This window comes from Notamacropus eugenii, chromosome 7, assembly GCF_028372415.1.
Source record: "Notamacropus eugenii isolate mMacEug1 chromosome 7, mMacEug1.pri_v2, whole genome shotgun sequence".
In the NCBI taxonomy this organism is placed as follows: Eukaryota; Metazoa; Chordata; class Mammalia; order Diprotodontia; family Macropodidae; genus Notamacropus; species Notamacropus eugenii.
In genome coordinates, this window is record NC_092878.1 from 136,214,948 (window position 1) to 136,234,245 (window position 19,298).

Here is a 19,298-nt window from a genome sequence, read left to right on the forward strand (position 1 = left end):
TAAAAATTACTTTCTAAGTTTTTCCAGATCTCTTCATGTCTTTCAGATCTATCAATTTAAATCTAAACTATTTTATGACTACATTATAATTCACTCCATCATTGGACATTTTGGATTATTTCCAGTTTGATTCCCCCCCACACACAATTATACATTATGTCTACATAAACATTTGTGAACAGATAGCCCTTTATTTCATTTTGGTAACATTTTCAAGCTACATTTTCAATTACGGGTCAAAAAGTATGATTTTTTAAAAAATATTCACAACGTACTGCAAGGTTTCTTTCCCAGAAAGATTTCAAGGTCAATTTCCTTGGGACTGTATGAGTGTATCTGTTTTCCCACAAACTCATTAGTACTGAGTATTCACACTTCTAATCATTTTTAGTCCATTTGGTGATTGTGAGGTGGCACCTCAAAGTTATTTTAATTAACATTTGTAAGTGAGCGAACATGTCTTCCCAAGAGATCAACTATATGTTTTCTTCTATGTAAACAGTATGCTCATGTCCTTTGAGCATTTTATCCATTAGATACTGCGTTGTCCTTGAATATTTTAAACAATGCCCTATAGAATTTGTGTCATGATTTTATACACCCTATTAGCCATGATTATCATATGCAGTTGGATGTGCCCATCAGCTAGCCTTTAGGAGACAGACAGTACATATGGACAGTAAATTGAGCCTAGGGTTAAACAGGAAAAGGAAAGTAGCTAGCATGTTGTCTTTGGGAAATTACAAGACTCCTTAAAAAGTCCATTAATAAGGTCAAAGGCGAGGTACAAGATGGATGAGATCAGACTACAACATAGAAACAATTAGTAACTTCAAAGAGGGTCAGGAGCAAAAGAGGTCATCAGCTGTATGCTAGGAAGAGAAAAATAGGTTGGTAAGGGAAGATGGAGGGACCATCAGAGACCCTGTGGATATCCTGGGTGTGTCAGAAAAGGCCTCCTCAACTCTGAGTAGATCGATCCCCTGAGAAGATCTTGTGGACAAGAATGCCACCTCTATCCCTAAAGGGAACATCTAAATCTTTAAGATAATAGATCCATTTGAGTTTATTTTTCACAAACATTTTCTCTTTTCTCTCTTGTTATGGCGGCATGCAGGATTGTGGGCTTTGTTGGTATATTTGCCCTTCATTCTTGAAGAGGACTGTGACATCAGGGAGATGATCACATGACTTGGAGTTGGTTTTGATTTTAGTGAGGCAGGGCTGTGCAAGGTCACCAGTCTCACTTTCTCCTCCTGACCCATCTGGGTCCAGTGGCCTAGAACTAGAAGGAACTTCACAAGAACCTCATCTAGTACAACTGGCATGGTTCACAGACGGAGAAATTAAAAGCTCAGGGAGATTAACTGATTTGCCCAAGGTCATATGGGTGGCTGAAGGACTTGGCAGAAGAAGTGGGCAGTAAGACTTGGACCCAGGTCTTCTGCATCCAGAGCCAGTGTTTTCTGAGTCATATTTCTTTAAGCGTGACTACGTGCTTCTATTTTGTCATCAATAATTTCTTCACCTTGTTGCTGCTACTGCTGCTTTTTATTATATGTCCATTATTATATGACCTGATATTCTACTGACATAGAAGAATTCCTAGTAAAGAAACTCCCTTTACCACATAAATTAGAACCTCCTATAACTTCTAGTCTTAAGAGAGTTGCCTGAGGTATTGACATATTAAGCAACTTTCCTAAGGTCACAAAGCTCAAGTGTCAGAGATAGAATTTGAACTCAGGTCTTTTTGACTTCAAGTTGACCCTTGAGCCACTAAGCAATAGAGCCTCTCATTGATTAACAGGTATTTATCTCCTTTCAAAAGCTGAGTTTAAAGTATCATGCTATTTTCTTCTGCCTTTTTATGGCTCATTTGAAAATGCTGAAGTCTAGAATGTAAGATGCACTTGGTGTAAGAGGCAGCGGACTTAGAAACCAGTAAAAACTGGGTTGAAGGTGCGCCTCTGAAAAGTACTGACTTGTGACCCTAGACAAGTCTCTTAACCTCGAGGTATAAGTATATATGTGTGTGTGTGTGTGTGTATATACATATATAGGTATATTTATATTTATATATAGTTCTGTTTTCTCTATTTATGAAACTGCTTATAGAAAAATAAATTTTATGTTAAGAAACACTTTGGATAAATGCCAAATGTTTTACTATATTGTTGTCATTTTCTATTAAGAAATTATTCATTGTTCCTAAAATTTATTTTTGATCATTCATTCTTTTCTTTTTTTTCTTTTTTTTTAGCAATCTGCTTACATGACTTACCCAGGGTCTCACAGCTAGTAAGTGTCTGAGGCCAGATTTGGACTCAGGTCCTCCTGACTTCAGGGCCAGTGTTCTATCTACGGTGCCACCTAGCTGCTCCTGTCCCTTAATTCTTAAGGATTAAATTATTTAGTCTTCCACTGAGTTTGAATTTTTTTCAGAATTTATTATATTTAGTTATAATTATTTATATAATTATTATAATTATTCAGAATTTATTATAATGTTTATTGCTCTGTGGTCAGTAAAGCATGGATCTAATAGTTCTTTTCCTGAATTTGTGAGATTTTTATGCCCTAGAAAGAATATGGTCAATTTTTTAAAGATATCAAGGATAACTGGTAATATGTATATTTCTTTTGATTCCCATTTTGTAATTATTAGAGCTCTATAATATGTCAGCTATTTCTATTATTACTATTATTATAATTTGTCTGCAATTAAAATTCTACCCTCAGCAGCTTTTTTCCCCCCAATATGTGTTGTGATGTTCTTGACTCAGTCTCGGTGTACAGATTTGGTTTTATTTTATACAGGTTCATGAAGAAACATTAGTATTTTGATTTATTAAATCTATAAATTGACTTTAAGCATTTCATCATTTGATCATGTTCTTGCAATCCATCCATGAACCTTAAATGTGCCTCTAGTTATATTTTATTTATTCTATCCACTATGATTTTATAGCTGACTATCTATCCTTATAGAAAGAAATGATATACCCTACTGTGTATGTGTAGGTAAGTTAATTAACAAGTATTTTTTTCTTATTGTCATAAAAAAGATTTATTTTTTTTAAATTTCTTTTCATGACATTAAAGTACATCATGCAATCCTGCCAAATTCATTATTTGAAATATTATTTTTGTTTAGACTGATTCTAGGTATAGGATTATGCTATCTGAAAATGCTAATTTAACCTCTTAATTTATAATCTCAATCCTGCTATTATTGTTTTCTAAATTCACTGTGATTACTAATATTTCCAGTATCATGTACAACAGGAATAGAGCAAGGATACACATTGCTTAATACATTAACATGCTTTAGTTTCTTCCATCTTATTTCATCTTTCACTTCCCATAGTACCTAATTTTGATGGGTATTTTTCTGTTTGTCCATTGTATATCATGCTGCCTCCTAGTTTCAAGTGGGTTCATCCAATTTTAATAATGAAAAATCTCTCCATTTTACATCTTCTTACTGTTTATATCATGAAGGAATATTAGGTTTTCATCCAAGTCAATTCTATGTCTATTGACAGTCACATGACCACCTTGCATTGTATTTAATTACTATATATTTTTATATGTATATATTCGCCATATATGTATACATATGAATACATTCATACTTATCTCCTTATTAGAATATAAACTCCTTGAGTAAAAATTGTTTCATTATATGTATGATCTAACACAGTACTTGGCACATGGTAGATCCTTAATAAATTCATGTGATTTGGTTGATTATTATATATTGATAGCTTTTCAGATGTTGAACAATCTTACCAAAGCTGATAAAAATCCTATTTGGTTAGGTCATAATGAAAAATATTTATTTTTAAATGAATGGCTATTACCCATTAGCTGCCTTCAAAAAATACCATTTTATTTGTATTTAAACTGATCTATAGTTTTATCTTTTTAGGTGTTGTCTTTGTTATGTTTTAAATTAATATTGAATTTGCCTCAGAAAAGTGGTTACTCTCTCTTCTTTTTTTATACTTGTGAATAATTTATAATACAGATTATTTGTTCTTCAAACTTTTGAAAAAATTTACCCAAGAACTTGTCTAGAACAGGTAATTTTGTGAGCTAATTCCCTAGTGGTTTGTCTTAATTCCTGCTGAGACTAGCTGAATTTATATTTAGTATTTCCTGATGATACCTTTCTACTAACAGGTGTTTAAATTTTCTCCTTTTGTGCCAATCACTTTAGACTCATATTCTAATTTTCTTATTTCTGTTATAGTTGCCAAAGTTTATATGCCTCATTTTGTTTAAATTTTAACTGCAAGTAGTAATAAGTTAAAATACATGACTAGATCTGAGCCAATAAATCTAGTTCTTCTACTGTATGTAGGTATCTCTTTGTAAAGTCCTTGAGGACAGGGACTGTCTTTTGGATCTTTCTGTATCCCCAGCACTTAGCACAGTATCTGGAACTTTGATTTGTAGATTTTTGTTGCTAATTATATAGTCTGTGGGATATATAATTTGGGGATTATAATTCTATTCTTTATTTTTTTATATGTTTGTCCAATTTTATCATTTTTCTTGTATTTTTTTAAACAATCTGATTGTAACCATTGTAACTTGTACTTTTATAGGTTGGTTTTTTTTTGAGAAATGGAAGAAAACTTTGTAATTCTCAATTATAACAACTAAGAGACTCAGGAATAGGTAGACAGGCTTTCTTCATGCTGAGTACCTACGAATTCTTTTCTTTTTTTATTTCAATGTCCTTGCCTCCTCAGAAAAATTTTCTTCCCTTAGGTCCTCAAGTAGGGTATCTAGTTCTTGTTTTTTCCAGATATCTCTGGAATTCCACTTAATGTAAGGGTTGAGTCTCTTGCTTCATCAGGTCTGTCACTTTGTCTGCACATCTACTACTTGTCTTTTAGGTTCTGTTACACTGAGAGCTATTTTTGTTACCAGTGGATTTTTTTTCATTTATTTTGCTGTGTGATACTTCCATAGATTTTTCTATTGATGAATTTGCATCCTTACTTACTTGAGTACATTTGTATTTCACTCTATTGTAACTTTTCCGCATCATTGTTGTATCACTTTCAACCATGTTTTAACTTGCACTTTCGGGAGAGGGGCATTTTATCCCTTGGATTGTTTATATGATAGAATTTCCTACCATATTACAAATTTCTTTTATTTACTCATTGTTGTTGCTGTTTGTCCTTCATTGCCGAAGATGACCCTGCCATCAGAGAAATGACATGACTTGCACTTGACTTTGTTTTGAGTGAGGGAGGGCTGTGCAGGTCACCAGCCTCTTATCTCCATTCAAAAGGTTACAGCAACAGAAGAGGTGGGCGTTCCAAAGGCAACCTGAGTGGGAGCTATAGCCTCATGAATCTTGACTTTGGAGGTAATGACTAGAAGTTCCTACCTACACTGGAGATAGGAGTCGTAGCTGAAGAGGCTTCTGTACAGAGAATGATATTGGGGGTGAGGGGATGGATGAGGCAGAGGGTACAAGTTGTCCCCAACTAAAGATGTGAGCCCAGACTGTGACAGTAGATGATCTAGGCTGAAGTTGGGAGGTCTATCTGGAACCTGTTAGAGGCCAGCAGAGTGAAAGAATTGTGAGCTTGTATAATTGACCTGGTAGCCCTCAGTGGTTAGATGTGGGTAGACCTCACAGTGGCATCTAGGAGTTGGCATTAGGAATGTTGCAGACACTCTGGTAACTGTTAAAGGAGGCAGCTGTGGATGTGGGCAGATATCCAGCTAACTGCTGGCAGATACAGCTGTGGATGTAGGCAGATATCCTGCTAACTGCTGGAGGATACTGTGGACAGATATATTGGTATCTCTTAGAAGCCAGAAATATGGAAGGGAAAGAAAGACTGTTGTCCAGCTACCCTGATTTGAGATCTGGATGAGAAAAGGGGGATGAGCTTGGGTGACTTGAAAAAATATGTCATAAAACTGAGGAGTAAATCTGCCACAGAAGTTTGGAGGAAAACCTGGCTGTCCAATAATGAGGCTATGAATGTTAGTACTTATATATACTGCTTTAAGGTTGGCAAAGCACTGTGCAGATATTTCTTTTTATCCAGCATCCATTGAGAAACTGAACCTTATTGGTCTCTGAGTGGTGAAGGTGAGAAGAAGAGACCTGGAACGAGACTTGGTCTGAATGACAGAGGTGGGCACAAGACACCTGAGTGGAGTCTTTGGGCTTCGGGAGAGAAATTAACTGGAAGGAGGCCAGTTCTACAGAATCTGCACCAGCTGAGCCTCTTTCCCTGAAACTGCTCGAAAAGATTTAAATCATTTATTGTTTGTGTCTTTATGGGGAAGGTGGAATTTTTAGGCTGTTAAGATGATTTAGGTAGGACTGAAACCCCTGTCTTTTCATTCACCATCTTAATTAAAGTCCTAATAATTATACTTATTAGGTGTTAAATCCAATATTGGTCCCAGCACCAAGTAACAAGAAGAAGTAACCAATACTGCCCTCAATGCTTCTGTTCTTGCTCTCATAAAAAAAAAATGGGTAAAGTCTCAGTTATTAGGAAAGCTGATCCTTCCAGCTGTGACCCAATTCAGGGATTTACCTTTTAGGTATTTTCTAAAGTAAATGTCACTTTATTGTACTCAGTAGGATTTACTGATTTCCTGGGCTGTATTTGAGTTCAGTGGAGACATCTTGCCCAGCTATCCTGAGCTGGCTACTCAGAAACTGTATCTGTTTTAGAAGTTGACCCAAAGGGTTTCAACAACATATCCTTTGGAGTTACTATGGCAACCACACAGCATCCTCTTTACAGTATCTCCAGGGCTCCCAGGCTCATCAAATTATAAACTGGAGCCCAAGACCCACGGATCAAAGAATGAATTGATGTAAGAACCACAGCATGTGTGCCTCTTCACAGGTGCAAAGAGGATGGCTTCACATGTGGTCATTCCTCTCTAATTAGAGAGGTGGAGGTGGGAGGTTCCCATTCTAGCACTTGGCTGACATTCCTCCACCTCTCCTCCCACCAACTCAGCACCCCCGAGGAGGGCAAGACCCTCGTAGGACTCTGTGTTTAAAATGTTTTATTAATGAAGTAGTTCAATATAGTAGATTAAACTAAATCAATACATTATCCCTATCTAAAAATGTATGACTCATTCTATACCTACCATCTACCATCTCACTGTTGAAGCACGCTGTACCATCTGAAGTCCCCATTAGTCATTGATCCAAGTCTCTGAGATCATGTAAGTTGCTCTCTTACTCCTGCTTACTTTACTTTGCATCAGTTCATAAATCTTCCCATGTTTCTCTGACTCTCTCATATTTATTATCTCTTATGGGATAGGAATATTCCCTTACATTCATGTACCACAATGTGTTTTGTTTTTTATTTAAATAATTCATTTTTCCCAATTACCTGTGAAAATAATTTTTAACATTTGTTTTTTCTTAAAATTTTGAATTCCAAATTTTCTCCCTCTTTTCCTCCCTTCCTTCCTCCCTCCCTCAGCTCGATATAATATACCACAATCTGTTTGGATCAGGGGTGGGGAAATAGTGACCTTTTAGATCCTTGAGTGCAGCCTTTTGACTCAATCCAACTTTTACAGAATAAATCTTTTCATTAAGGGAAATTTGTTCTGTGAAGTTTGGTTTCAGTCTAAGGGCCACACTGGAGCACCTAGAAGGTTCCATGTTGCCTCAAGGCTGAAGGTACTCCACCCCTGGTTTAGCCATTTCCAAATCCATGGGCACTCCTTTCCCTTCCAGTTCTTTATTACTGCAAAAAGAACTACTCTACTCTTTTTCAAGTATCAAAGAACTGGATACAACTACAGGGTCCTCCACAAGGGAATGATCAGACTGTGAAAATGAATGTAAAGAAATATCACTGGGTTATAAGAAATGATGAATAAGAATTCAGAGAAGCATAGGAAGATGTAGGAAAAGAACACGATTACCAAAATGTAAATGGAATGAAGAAAAATTGAAATGGAACATTGTGTAATTTTAACAATCTAAATAACAACCACCACTAATTTTATATAGTGCTTAAAAATTTGCAAAGCATTTACATATATTATCTCATTCGAGTCTCCAAACAACACTTTGAGGAAGATGATATCATTATTTTCTTTTTTACAGATAAGAAAACTATGGCTGTGACAGGTTGAGGGACTTGTCCAGGGTCATACAACTAGTCAGTATCTGAAGCAGGATTCAGATTCAGGTTTTTTTTGGCAGAGAGGGGGAAATGATAGGAAGGAAATATTTCAAACATTCTCAGACCCAATTGAAATGTTGGTTAGTTTTGTTAAACTGGCTTTTCTCCTTTCTTTTTTACTCCCTACTTAATCCACTTAGGGACACAGGAAAAGGATATATTTTGTTAAGAAGCCAATGTAAAAAACAAAAGATGTTGATAAAAAAAAATCAGGTATTCAAAAACAGGGCTGCTATAAATATTTTTTCAGTATAAGAACCTTGCCCTCTTTGACTTCCCTTGAATTTTACACCCAGTGGTATAACTGGGACAAACAATATGCACAATTTAATGACTTTTTAGGTACAATTCAAAATTATTTTCCAGAGCAATTGGGCTCATATCTCCCCCACATATCTCCACCCATAGTGGATCATAGAACTATCTTGATGCTTATAGCTCTCCCCAAATCCACTTCTCTAAGATTTCTTAGTGGCATGAGAGATCCGGGAGTTTTTGCAGGGATATATTAAGTAGGGTGGAGCCAGTGGAACATCTTCTCCTCTCCCACTGAGCAAAAGAAGCATTTCCTGATTTAGAGGGGAGAACTGTCCTGATCAACTATTAGGAATAACACTAAACTGAATGCTGCATTTGATAGGTCAATTAAAAAGACACAGCATCTGGTCTTAAAATCCTGCAAAATGGAAGGGATGGAAAAGAAACTTTTTTTGGACAGTAAGACATTTGAAGAAGACAGAGCAGTATGGGGGTGGAGAGAATCCAAAAGACCTGGATTCAGGTTCTCCCTCTAACACATGTTGGTTGTGTGATCCTAAGGTAAGTTACTTAACCACTCACTGCACCACGGAATTCTAAGATTATAATACGAAGACAAGTAGCAGCTCTGCATTGATGAAGGGAGTTTCCATAGCAGGAGTCCACAGATCCTGACTACCCCTCAAAAGCAATAAAAAAAAAAGTTTTAAATTTGATATTTGTTCAGGAAGAAACTGAATGTATCCAACTCAGAGTGGTCAACTTTGTAACGACTTTATGTCCTTCTCCCATTCATTGGACTGCCCTTTGCTAGGTGGTACAGTGGATGGAGCACCTGTGCAGGAGTCAGGAGGACCTGAGTTAAAATCTCAGACACTTGACACTCACTAGCTGTGTGACCTTGAGCAAGTCACTTAACCCCAATTGCTTCATCCTGGGTCATCTCCAGTCATCCTGGATTCAGATGGCTCTGGAGGAGAATTGAGGCTGGTGACCTATACAGCCTTCCCTCACTCAAAACAAAGTCAAGTGCAAGTCATGTCATTACTTCTCTGATGGCATGATCTTCTTTAGCAACGAAGGATGAACACACACACACACACACACACACACACACTGCCCTTTACTTTGAGCCTTAATCACTAATAGTAAGAGCAGTAATTACACCTGAAGAAGCCATTTGGACCATGTAGCAAAATGAAAGACAGTTTATTAAGACACCCCCACAAACATACACATACATACATGCTCACACACTCACATGCTCACACACACACACACACACTTTAAAATAGCCAATTATTTAAGGCAAAAAGATCCTATAATTATTTTTAGATTCTATCATAAGCCGATCCTAAAGCTGATGCTTACATTGTGTTGTGTGGCACTTACTGAGCCAAAGGCTCAAGAAACTGATATGTTTTGTACTTCCAGATAAATCTTCAATCTAGTATAGACATTCAAAAAGTGCCCAAGAATATGTTACTTACCTTATTAGCTCTGTCTGTCTATCTATCTATCTGTCTATCTATCTATCCATCCATCTACCATTGTCCCATTACATTTCAAAAACACCAGCAGAAAAGGGCATTGGATTTATAATCAGAGGATGGAGATTCCAATCCAGGATCTTCAGCTTCCTCTCGTGCAACCTTAGACAGAGAGTCAGTTCATTCCTCTAAAGTTTCAGTTTGCTCATTTGTATTGAGTGGTCAAGATTATCGTCAAGAAATCTCCCAGTTTTAAGCACTATGAATCTCTGGATTGGAAAGTAGTTCACTAAATACGATTATGCTCTTTAAGGTAGATGTTAGCCCTTAAAAGAAAATTCCTTAGTTCTTGATTTGGGCATAGGATGAGTCAAGGAAGGGCAATAAGGGTAGATGGAAGGTGACCAACCAAGTGAAATGTAATCAAGCTGACTAGAATAGTTGCTCACCTGGTAGCCCTCATTCTTCCAGCATAGCAAATAATAAAGATTTAACAGTACATGTTAATCAGGGAAATTCATGGATGGATAAAATGCCATATACTATCAGATTTCTAAGAGAAAAGAACTCATAGCTAATTATGGATTCCAAGTTCAATATGGGAGACATTAAAGTGTGAAAATTAAAACCCTAGATGGGAGTTAAAATAAAAGCCTGGAAAGAGTAGAATTTTCCAAAGTCAATTACATGGCAAACTACATGAATGAATTCATTAGAACTACAATGTTCAATATTTCCAGATTTTCCTTCACTATACAGGATTTAGATATAAATTCTGAGCAACATTTTTTATACATCACAGTCAGCACCAAGCATTCATAATGGAGATTATTAATGCAGACTTCTCCCACCACACTATGTTGTTTCTTTAATATTTACAAAGTGCTCCATACCATACATACATCGCCAATAATAGTTCGTGCTTTCAGTACTATCAAAGACCATTCCTTAATTCTCTCAATTTATCTAACACCATGGTCTACTACAAAAACATTTTTATTCTTTGAACACTCTTAAGCATTTTGATAGCAGGGCTATTTTTTTTTAATCTTTATATCTTAACCACCTAGCACTTAGTAGGTGCTTAATAAATGTTTGTATGGTTGATCCATCCTTATTCCTGAAATCTATAAGGCCTACCTCTATGTTGCTGATAAAATTTTAACATATATGCCTGTGTACATGTATGTGTATTTATGTGAACACATGCATTTGCATGTAAGATGTGTTAGTTACGCCAGTAATTGTTTTGGTGCAGGTATCATTGGGAACTTTTTCAGCAGTTTTTAAAAAGATGTTTAAATTATCTCCAAGAACATTTATTTATTGTTAAGTGTGCATCTTTATACACAACTGTTAACAAGAAAAAACCAGAAAATATGTGGCACAGCAAACTATTTGTAACCACCACCAAAAGAAGGAATACCATTATATTCAACTTACTTTTTCATTCCATGCCCAGAGTCCAATTCCAAGAAACGCTATGCCCAAGAACTGAAAGAAACAAATAAAGTCATGTGAGCAGTGTATACAGAAGATGTTTTTATGGACATAAAAATCAACTTTCTAAACAATTTATTTTTCACTTTGCCTGAAAAATCTACTTCTTTAACAATGTGAATTTCAGCCTTTCATAGGGAGAGAAATCACACAAATCATTTCACCTTTAACCAGGACTGAATGAAGCAATTTGGAAGGCTCAGGATACTTGGGTATCTGGAAGACCATCATTCTATTAGTTATGGATAGGTAACAAAAATCATCAATCATGCCTAAAGCTTCCAGATCTAGTATGAGGGGACTATAAACTACAGCTAGTGTTCTGACTATAAGCCGTACATCTAAAATACAAATTCTTTGAAAGGAACTTATATACATATATTAAACAGCTAAACTGAATAATGATCAAATTTTTGCCTGAACTTTCTTAATGGGAGCATTTGTACAAACCAAATTTGGAGGAAGCCCCAAAGTTTGACAAACACAATAGCGTGACCCCCACACCTCTGTGGAGAGAGGGGCATTCCAAGAAACATTTAGAGGTCAGAGACTTAAGTAATTGTCCTGTATCTCATTCCTGGTCTGGGCTTACTTCGATAACCTTTTGACCAAATGGAAATAATAAAAAAGGTACAATAATGAAAAAGGTTTTGAATAAAATGGGGATAAAAAAAACAATTTTCACCTAACTGAGTCATTTCAAAGGCTACAGCATGAGCTTCTCATACCTCACATCAGAAAGAGATCTATAGACCAGAAGGACACATGCTACAAGTGGGCATTCTCCACTCAAATCTGGTTAGAGGATGACTGATGGATCTACCCAACAATTCACCCAAATCCAAAATCCAGCTTAAACTCCAAAAAGTAGAGACTGAAGACTTCAGCCTTGCCATGGTAACACCTTGATCTTTTAAGCCTTTTGGGTTTACAGTACTTATCATGGGACTTTGAACATAATGGGTGTTTACTAATGCTAATTAACTAACTCACTACATGAGATCTTTACAAAGTGATCACTAGTTCAGTGACTACAAACGTCCAAAATTATACCACCCTCAACATGAAAGGCAATCATTTAACCCACTACAGAGTTAAAATTGCTTTAGACATTATCAATAGCAGCATTTTGATCAACTATCAATTAAGGTTTCCTCCCATAAAGAGGAAATAGAGCTTCTGTAACATAGACTCTGGTATATTTCATTCATATGTGTTGATTCATCAGGAGGAAAATTGTTTAAAATAGTGAAACTAAAACAAAATGGTGTCTCTTAGGCTGCCACACCTCCCAAAATATTAGTTTTTAAGATCTCAAATAACGTCACTTTCCAATCAAATGATTTAAAAGGTGTTATTTACACCACAGAATAAATATAAAAGAGAGCTATTTAATTTTTTTAGCTTACTGAAAAATGTGATAGGGAGTAGGATCAGTTAATAGCTTGCAAATAGACTATTAACTAACTCACATTTACAGTATTCTAATTTCAAAAGCAGGTTTTTTGGGGAGGGCTTCCTTTCTTCATTTCTTTCTTTCTTTACTATTTTTTCTTTCTCTCTTTAATGACCTCTGCTACAAAAGCAGAAACAGACTCAGCAACTTGCCCAAGGTCAAATGACTAGCAAGTGGTAGATCTGGAATTCAAAGTCAGGTCTTCTGAGTCCCAAGTTCTAGTCTCACTGTGTTTTTCAAAATGTGGAATTAGGAATGAGTCACAGGAGTAGAAGTTGGTATTCTAGAGAAGTAGCTGGGGGAAGGTGGGGAGTAGAAAGAATGCTGGAGAGTCAGGAGAGATGACGCTTGAATCCCCAATCATTAGCAAGTCACTTACCACCTCAGACCTCAGTTTTAATATTTTTAAAATAGGGAAGGCAATACCTGTCACACCTATTTCATGAGATGAAATACACAAAGCATTTTACAATAGAACATAAATTATGATACTATCCAGTTCAAGGCCCCGACTATACAAAGGAAAGCTGAAAGTAGCCAAGGTGGATGCTTTAGATAGCTAATTATCTATCCCATTTTCAAAGATCTCTAGGGGCAGACCCTTGGCAGCCTGTTCCACTGTTTAATCACTGTCATTACTGGCGGGAAAAAAGTAAGACAGATTTAAATGGTTTGGAGCAGTGCAGCCATGAGCCCCAATGGGATTTCTTCTGACTAACGCTCTGAAGGCTTGAGACTCCTGTCTGGTAACCACACAAAGATATTTCCTCTGTGTTGCAGGGAGTTGGAAAGTTTGGGTTACATGAGGCATGGTTAGGGCATCACAGAGGCTTTCCACAGCCAGTAAGGGAATTTGAATGGGTGATCCAAGTTGGCTATAGGATTGACAATCCCGATGTAGAGGTGAGGTCTTCCAAAGGAGATGAAGATAGAATGGTGTAGGAAGTTCACTAGAGCTTTCTTCTGTTTTAGCAATGATTCTACTTTTGTTTATAATTTTCCTGAAAACATTTTCTTTCAAGAGCCCTATGTGCAACCTGAATACCAATGGTTTTGCCAAAATGGTAAGAGAATGAGGAAAGAGCACTACTATTTTGATAGAAAATGAATTAACTCCAAGACAATGGCATGGTGATCATTTGTGTGCTGTGGTGGCTCAGAAATGTCACTTTCCATACAATGTCATAGGGATTTCAAATAGGTTGGATTTAATAAGAAGTAAAAATATTCAACACCTAGCCAGGCTTTTACCTGCCTCCCTCCAACAAAAAAAGAGAAAAAACACAAAGACTTACAGTCTTGGGGGCACACTTAGTTCATCTGAAAAACTAGAAAATATTGACCTCATTCTGAGACCCAGGAAGATTAAATTGCAGCTAATACAGTTTTAGAGATTTAGAAGCAACACTTAATTCCTTTACAAAGGAAACATAAAACTACCACTTTACAGCTCAATGCTATTTCTAAATGATATGCAAATTATCAATCAAATGTTATTGGGAAGCTCTACCTGAGAATGTCTTTTAGAACGTAAAGAACATCAACTGACTGCCAGAACCAGACTCAAAACCCCAATCTGAATTGAAATCTGGGCTTTACTATTTCCTTCCCCCATAGCTTTGAGCAAGTAAGTAGCTTCCTCTCTTTGGACCTCAGTTCCTTTATCTGTAAAAATGAGGGAGTTAGGGGCAGCTAGGTGGCACAGTGAATACAGTAACAGTTCTGGAGTCAGGAGGATGTGGGTCCAAATCTAACTTGCGTGACCCTGCAAATGGATGATCTTTAAGGAACTCCTCCCAGCTTTTGATGCTATTATCAGTTGCATATTAAGTACATACATTTTCAAAGGATAAGATTATAACTTTAGGACTTCAGAGGTCATTTAATCCACTCCCTTCATTTCACTAATGAGGACACCAAATCCCCAAAAAGGCAGTTACAAGTCTAGCCCAAGGAGCGAAATCACAGGAATAGTAAACTTCAGAGATGGATTTTGAACCCGGGGTTGACTTCAGAAAGCTCTGCCTACTATGCAGCTAAAAATTATTAGTCACTTTTTTAAAAAAATAATAAGTTATGAGTTTTATTCCAAGCCTTTGGGATATTTTGGGAAGCAATTTCTCAATGACATCACAGAGATAGGGTAAATAAAATGTCCATTGTCCAAGATAGGAAAACTCAAGACCCAGAGCTCAACACTGCTACTTTCATCTTCAGTCCAGGGTCAAGAGCACATTTCCCTCACAGAGGAGAGGAATCATTTTCCTGAACTTCCTATGCTGATGTCTAGACCTGGGAGAATATGCCACAGCATGAGTGGGGACTTTCAGGAAAAGCTGGCTAAGAAAAGGCATCCATAGGATGTGGCAAGAGGAACTTGGGTGACATTGAAGGAAAGGTCACACCAGCTCCTTCCACTGGGGCCTGAAACTGCAGGGCCTTTCATCTCACTCCAGTCCTTGTTGGGTCCTTATGATATTAAACTGGTTCACTGCAATGGGTGCAAAGATTAAGAGGGGAAGGAAGGGGAAGAGGGAAAGAAGGAAAAGGGAGGAGGAAAGAGAGAAAGAGAATGAGGAAAAGGAGGAGAAGAAGAGAAGGATCATGTAACAAGTGCTTACAATGTACCAGGCATTGTAATGCTTTGGTCATGGTAGAGGGGATGGAAAATGAAGTCAAGGCAATTGAGGGACACATCTTTTAAAAGAATTCCAAGAGGAATGGTGTTTATTTTATTACTGTTCCCAGAGCTGAAGGTGAAAGTGTATGTACTTGGATGTGTATGTGTTGGGCGGGGAGTGAGGTGACAAAAGGAGCATTCTAAATATGGCGGCATGGCATGAAGATAGCCTGCTGGGAACATGGTGCTGGGTCTGAGTAGGGCTAGTTAGAGTGATCATTAACTGGTCAGGAGCCAAGAGGCTGGAACTAAGTAGCATGGAATGAACTCTCCACCAGATCTTAGTGGGTCTGGGTAGGGCTAGTTATGGTTACAAAAACAGGAGGTCTCATTCAATGGCAGAAAGCACTTCTCTAGAATTCTCTCTCTTTCTGTTTTGACATCCAAAGGACTTTATATAACAATTTTTCATTGCTAGTTCAAGATCTCATGGGATGGTCATCATATTCCATGATCTTCCAAGTGACATGTCATGTGCTCAATTTCTCCTTGAAGCAGATGTCAACAAGAATATTTCTTTATAAAAATAGTGATCTGATCTTTCAATTGCTTTTGTACATTTTGGCACTAGTTACTTTTAAAAAGATCTATGTGATGCTATTTCAGTATATTCACATTAAGTACTTATTTAAATAATTTAACTTTTATATTAAAAGCCAAAATGCTTCTTTAAAAAATGATCTTTCAATTGCTTATGTACATTTTGGCACTAGTTACTTTTAAAAAGATATATATGATGCCATTTCAGTATATTCACATTAAGTCTTTATTTAAATAATTTAAATTTTATATTAAAAGCCAAAATACTTCTTTAAAAGTGATCTTTCAATAGCTTGTGTACTTTTTAGTGATAGTTACTTTTAATCACAAAAATTAAAGTTGGGGAGGCCACGTACATTTATGCAAACTATATTCATCTGCTTCACAAGTAACTTTAAAAAGTAAGACTGTTAACTCCTATTTTTAAAAAAGCTAACAGATGTTCAGTAGCCATGGGTAACCTCAAAAAAGAAAAGTAGTAGAAGGTGAACATATTGAGGTAAAGAGCAAATCAATTTTCTAACCCAAATTTGGACCTCCAATATAGATAACAACTTTTTAAATTTTCAAATCCTGAACCAAAAAAACCCAAAAAACTTTAAAAACACAAAGCAAAAAAGAGGGAGGAAAAATAAGGAAAAAATGCCAGCTTGCCTTTTAATGGAGATGTAGCTGAAAAAATCAGCTGCTTTCTGACACTTTATTCTTTCAAAAAACGATTATTTTCTGTAAATCACAAGGAATGGTATGCACAGTACTCATCCTAACTACTTTGTAAATAAACAGACCAGCCAAAGTTTCAGGAGGATGTGTTACGTTAAAAGCTATTGAAACCAATTCCTTCTATTACTGGAGGTGGCCTGTGGCCAGGGGCTCACAGGAAAGGTAGAAACCCTCCCTACTGTTTGCTCACTGCTTTACCACTAACAAACTACATAGCTTTGAACAAAAGAAGCAACCTATAGGCACACAGAAACAGGTTGATGTATTTGTCCTTGTTTTCGAAAAGGACCATGACATCAGAGAAATGATGACATGACTTGAACTTGACTTTGTTTTGAGTGAGGGAGGGCTGTGCAGGTCTTCAGCCTCACCTTCTCCTCCTGAGCCATCTGGGTCCAGTGACCAGATATTCATTAGGAAGACTGGAGATGGCCCAGGATGCAGTGGGAGACCTTGGCCTTTTCAGGTACTCACTTAGAGGGAAGTAACACCCACTGAGTGAATAGGCCTCTTTAAGAAGTAGTCAGGGAATGACTACTCCTTAGAGTTAGGTACAATGTTGTGGTCAGAATACGGAATCAGGAGCCCTAGGTTCAGAAGCAGAGTCCCAGCTCTGTCCCTTAACTCACTAGCTGAGATTCAAATGTGCAAGAAGCCTCCCTTCCTAGGAACTGGGTTTCCTCAAAGAGTCTGTCAAGTTCCTTCTAGACCTAAATCCATGATCCCATGATCCTTTCTAAAAGCATCTTTTTAACATCTAATAGGAACAACAGATAGTAGGGACCTTAAAGATTATTTAGCCCATCTCTCTTTTTTTTTTTTTACAAATGAGGAAATTAAGGCAAACAAGCTTAAGTGACTTGCCCAGGGTCACACAGCTAGTAAGTGTCTGAGGTCAGATTTGAACTCAGGAAGATGAGTCTTCCTGACTCCAGGTCTGGCACTATATCCAAGGTGCCATCTACTCTTTGGTCATGCCATCTACTAACTTGTACTCTTAGGTATTTCTAAACGTAAATATGCAGAAATGGTGCCATCCATAGCACTTAGCCCAGTGCCTGGGACACGGTAAGTCTCAATATTCATTGACTGAATGAGATACAAACACCGGATTCCTTAATGCTAAATAACAAATTAAAATTTTGTTATTTGTCCTTCACTGAAAAGGACCAATGACATCAGAAAGGTGATGTCATGACTTGCAAATGAATTGGACTTAAGTGAGGCAGGGCTGTGCAAGGTCCCTGGCCTCATTCCTTCACCCAGAGGCATCTGGGTCCTGTGGCAAGATATAGATCAGGATGACTAGAAATGTCCCTGGATGCAGTGAGAGAGCTTGACTTTTTTAACCTAAGGTCTTTCCCAGGTCTCAGTTTATCTGAAGCAGCACCCATTTAATGATCACAGTTAGGTATGAAATGAGGCAAAGGATGGCATCTTTTACCTAGTCATAAGAAAAAAAAATCACACAGAGAAGGGAAGACCTTCAGGGTTTCTGATCAAAACAGAAACAATTGCTATTTACAGTCACAAATTAAAATAATGGTCAAGCAAACACCAAAACCAGTCAACAAGCAAAATGAAAAAAATCTTTGCTCTCAGGTCGATTATGTTCTACCAAAGGAGCCAGCATGTGCACACACATGCATGGACACACACACACATATATAAACAAAATTAATATGCATAATCAAAATGTTTTTTTCATATTTGGCACATGCCAAAGCACTATCCAAAGAAAAGCATTAACGTTGTTAAAAAGAAAAAAAATTGACACTAAATCTCCCTATCTCACCCAGATCAGAAGTGCAGGGCCATACATGAGGCAAATCCCATTACTGATCCAGGCCAGTTCCCTTCTCCTGTGGCAGCCTGGTGGCCTTCTGCTCCCAAGAGCTCACCCTATCTATGGCAGACTCAACGTGAATACCGAATTGGCTTAGTCCACTGATGCTCAGAATTCCCGTGGTTAAGCCACAGCCTCCCCAGTAACTGGGATTATAAGACTGTGCCATCATATCCAATGTTATTGTAAATATTGCTACTAACTCAACCGAAGCACCGCTATTGAATTGAACTATTCTTTCCCATTAGAGTATATGCTCCTTGAGGACAAGAATTATTTTTGCCTTCCTTTGTTTTCCTAGCACTTGGCACAATGCCTAGTATATATGTGATAAATTCTTAATAAATGTTTGTTGATTGACCAAGATCTTTTATATTTCCCTCTTAAAAATGGATTTGTGGAAAATTAAAAATCTGATTTAGGTGCTTTGCATCTGGGACAGACAAGCTCAAGATCTTAAACGAACTCTGAAACTCCATTTGAAAATGGAAGTCACTTTTGCTTAGTCTAAGAAAAATCGCTATGAATTATAAAATATCTTCCTGGTCCTGAGACTAATCCTGCAACAAACTGTAGGTTTGTGAGTTCT

At 37.1% G+C, this 19,298-nt stretch overlaps 1 protein-coding gene across 2 annotated transcripts in view; it reads right to left on the bottom strand.

Annotated features, from left to right (window-relative positions):
* Nucleotides 1–19,298, bottom strand: part of TSPAN5 (tetraspanin 5) — a 211,975-nt gene that overhangs the window by 33,644 nt on the left and 159,033 nt on the right. For both annotated transcript variants that reach the window (XM_072625026.1, XM_072625027.1), the window contains exon 2: nucleotides 11,408–11,458. In XM_072625026.1, the coding sequence (XP_072481127.1) occupies nucleotides 11,408–11,458 (51 nt within the window). The remainder of the gene's footprint in view (nucleotides 1–11,407; nucleotides 11,459–19,298) is intronic.